This window comes from Nicotiana sylvestris, chromosome 4 (genome assembly GCF_000393655.2).
Source record: "Nicotiana sylvestris chromosome 4, ASM39365v2, whole genome shotgun sequence".
Taxonomy (NCBI): domain Eukaryota; kingdom Viridiplantae; phylum Streptophyta; class Magnoliopsida; order Solanales; family Solanaceae; genus Nicotiana; species Nicotiana sylvestris.
Genome location: NC_091060.1, coordinates 41,547,716 through 41,550,730, shown reverse-complemented (window position 1 = coordinate 41,550,730; position 3,015 = coordinate 41,547,716). Strand labels below are relative to the sequence as shown.

Here is a 3,015-nt window from a genome sequence, read left to right as displayed (position 1 = left end):
CACTATTTTGCTCCTGTAACTTGTAACTGTGCACCTAATAAAATGAGTCAAATTCAAGAGACATTGAGGTATAATACTAGTGTTACACATGGGACAGCGAAAGAGAAAAAGATCGATGTATGCTTTTTTTTCTAAAAAAAGAAAAAGAAAAATTGAATCATCATGGGGCTTCTTTTATGTAAAAAAAATGATTTAATAAAATAATAGATGAATTTAGGATTTAAAGTTGATGTATTAAAAAAGTTACTTGTAATATATTTACAATTGATTATACCTTTGAGTTTATAGGTTTAAATTTTTATACTAAATTTGTGTCAAATATGAGAAGTGCAAATGAACTAATACTCTATCTGCCTCTGCATGAAACTTTTAAGGACACCCTGTAAGAAATTAACCTAATAGGAATGGTTAGTAACTTCTAGCCAAAAAAAGAAAAAACGTAAAAAATTCTTAGGACTGGTCAAATTTCACTCATACGGTAAAAATTCAATATACAGGTTAAATCTTTTCCAAATATCTATAAAATTGTAAACTCCAAGAGTGTTGCCGTGAAGGATATAAAAGGGACACACATTCCTCATACCTCACTGCTACAAAATCTGTTACAAACACATTCCTTCATCCTCTCCTTTCTTAATATCCCATAGCGCGAGCAAACCAATGAAAATAAGTTGAACCCAAGAATCACAATATCACATATACCGAAGAAGAAAATAATGGTAATGACTAATGTCCATAGCCATTGAAGAAAATAAGAGCTTCCAAAATGGTTCATGTGTTAACATTTGAAATATTGCAGAAGGAATCTGAAGCAAATGATTCAAGATTGAAGAACAAGAAGCAACGACTCTAAAATATTATTCTCTTTTTTTTTTTTTTTTTTTTGTATATTTATGATAACAAATACAGTAACAAACCACCCTATTATCTGTTCCATTTACATTAACCCACCTTCCACTGCTCTGTTTTATTTCTCTTCAGTACTGTTCTGCCAAAACAAAGTTCCCCATTTTCTCTTTCATGTTTTCTGTATGTTACTGTACATATTAGTTTCTGCAATAGTATCCTATTATCTTACCTCTGCTTATCTCAGCATAACAAAAAATTATCACCATCATTATCTCCCATATGAGCAAATTATCATTCCTATCAACAACTAATCACTCTCTCTGCTCAAACAAAATCCTTTTCCCTCTCACTGTCCCAAGAAAAATCTTCTTCCCCAAGCCCAAATGGACTCGTAATGTGGTCACAGATTCTGTACTTAGTCCCAAAAAGATCGTGGTTATAATGGGTGCTACTGGTTCTGGAAAATCAAAGCTTTCTATCGATCTCGCCACTCGTTTTTTCCCTTCTGAAGTTATCAACTCAGACAAAATCCAAGTCTACAATGGCCTTGAAATTACCACTAACAAAATCTCAATGCCTGAACGCAAAGGTGTCCCTCACCATCTCCTCGGAGAATTCAACGCTTCCGAGTCACACCCCGAGTTTTCTCCTTCTGATTTCCGCTCAGCTGCTAGTTGCAGAATCAACGAAATCATCAATCGCGGGAAAATTCCGCTTATTGTAGGTGGGTCCAATTCCTTCATCTATGCTCTACTCGCAAAACGATTTAATCCGAAAATAGACTTTCTCGGACCATCCAACCCGGTTCAGTGGGTAAGCAATGAGCTTCGATATGAGTGTTGCTTTATTTGGGTTGATGTTTTGGGCACTGTATTGAATCAGTATTTGGACAAGAGAGTTGACGAAATGCTAAGCTCGGGAATGGTCGAAGAGCTAGAAGAGTATTTTAAGAAAGAGGGATTTTCAGATTCCAAATCAGGGAGTCGAAACAGTGGAATTCGTAAGGCAATAGGAGTGCCGGAGTTCGAGAGATATTTCAAAGGGGAGGGATTATATGAAGAAGCAGCGAAGGAGATAAAGGAGAACACGCGCGTGTTGGCGGAGAGGCAGGTGGGGAAGATTGTGCGGCTGAGAGAAGCTGGGTGGAACCTACAAAGAGTAGATGCCACGGCGGCGTTCACGGCAGTGATGACGTCAGAATCCGGTAAGAGCGCGGCGAAGGAAATTTGGGAAGAACAGGTGTTGGAACCAAGTGCAAAGATTGTGAAGCAGTTCTTGTTGGAGTAGGTCGTTTTCCAGCTATTTCCAGCTCTTAATTCTCTAACCCCTTATGCCTCTCTCATTTATTTTTTTTATAAATTTATTTGACTTTTATCTTATTTCTCTTTATTTATTTATTTATTTTGTTTTCTTATATAGGCAACAGTAAAAGAGAGGCAGTCAATTGACAAATAATAGTTTGATCGAGCTCGATATGGGTAGTAGCTGACTACTTTACCACTGAGCTGTTGAAGAGCGATAGAAGATTCGATCTCATAAAGTTTAATTTTCCTTCTCTATCGAACTTTTTGCAGACGGGGACAAATGGAGGAGTGAAGTGGCGACCATTTTTGCGATAATAGGCTGCCATTTGACATAGAGCTGCTTTTTTCACCGCTGAATGCTAACTTATAAATTCACAAGAGGCAAGAAACAGAGTCGTTTAATTTCCCTAGCGTTTTGAGGATTTAGGTTCACTTTTGATTTTCTATATTAACCTTTAAATATCCATCTTTGAAGAGTTACATTTGGGTTATAAGTGCAATGGTATGTTGTTGCCCAGTTTTGTCCGCAAAATGAACAGAGGAATAGGAGTTACTATGTGTTATTAAATGGGGTATAGAGTTGGTTTTTCTATGTAAAGATATGTGTGATTATTAGACCAAATGGTTTATGCTTATCAATTGCCTAACCGGTAAATACATAAAAAGTTTGCAAAATGATGATTGATACCATTGTAGTTCTTTGTAAGACATCACATAAATTTGAATTCATGTAGTGCAAGTATTCACACAGGATTTGAGGAAAGGCACAACAACAACAACAACGACCCAGTCTAATCCCACAAGTGGGATCTGGGGAGGGTAATATGTACGCAGACCTTACCCCTACCCCGAAGGGTAGAGA

At 36.9% G+C, this 3,015-nt stretch overlaps 1 protein-coding gene across 2 annotated transcripts; it reads left to right on the top strand.

The window, feature by feature from the left end:
* Positions 1-584: 584 nt before the first annotated feature.
* Positions 585-2,786, top strand: LOC104214225 (adenylate isopentenyltransferase). 2 transcript variants are annotated; one of them, XM_009763868.2, is made up of 2 exons: positions 585-2,132; positions 2,269-2,786. In XM_009763868.2, the coding sequence occupies exons 1-2, from the start codon at positions 1,129-1,131 to the stop codon at positions 2,276-2,278; spliced, it is 1,014 nt and encodes a 337-aa protein (XP_009762170.1). In that variant the 5' UTR covers positions 585-1,128; the 3' UTR covers positions 2,279-2,786. The 2 variants fall into 2 exon arrangements, with proteins under 2 accessions (XP_009762170.1, XP_009762171.1); XM_009763869.2 differs by having other exon boundaries at positions 585-2,136.
* Positions 2,787-3,015: the final 229 nt, after the last annotated feature.

What these genes read in the sequence shown, in the direction of transcription:
- LOC104214225 (XM_009763868.2), top strand. Translation starts at nt 1,129, where the DNA reads ATGAGCAAATTATCATTCCTATCAACAACTAATCACTCTCTCTGCTCA.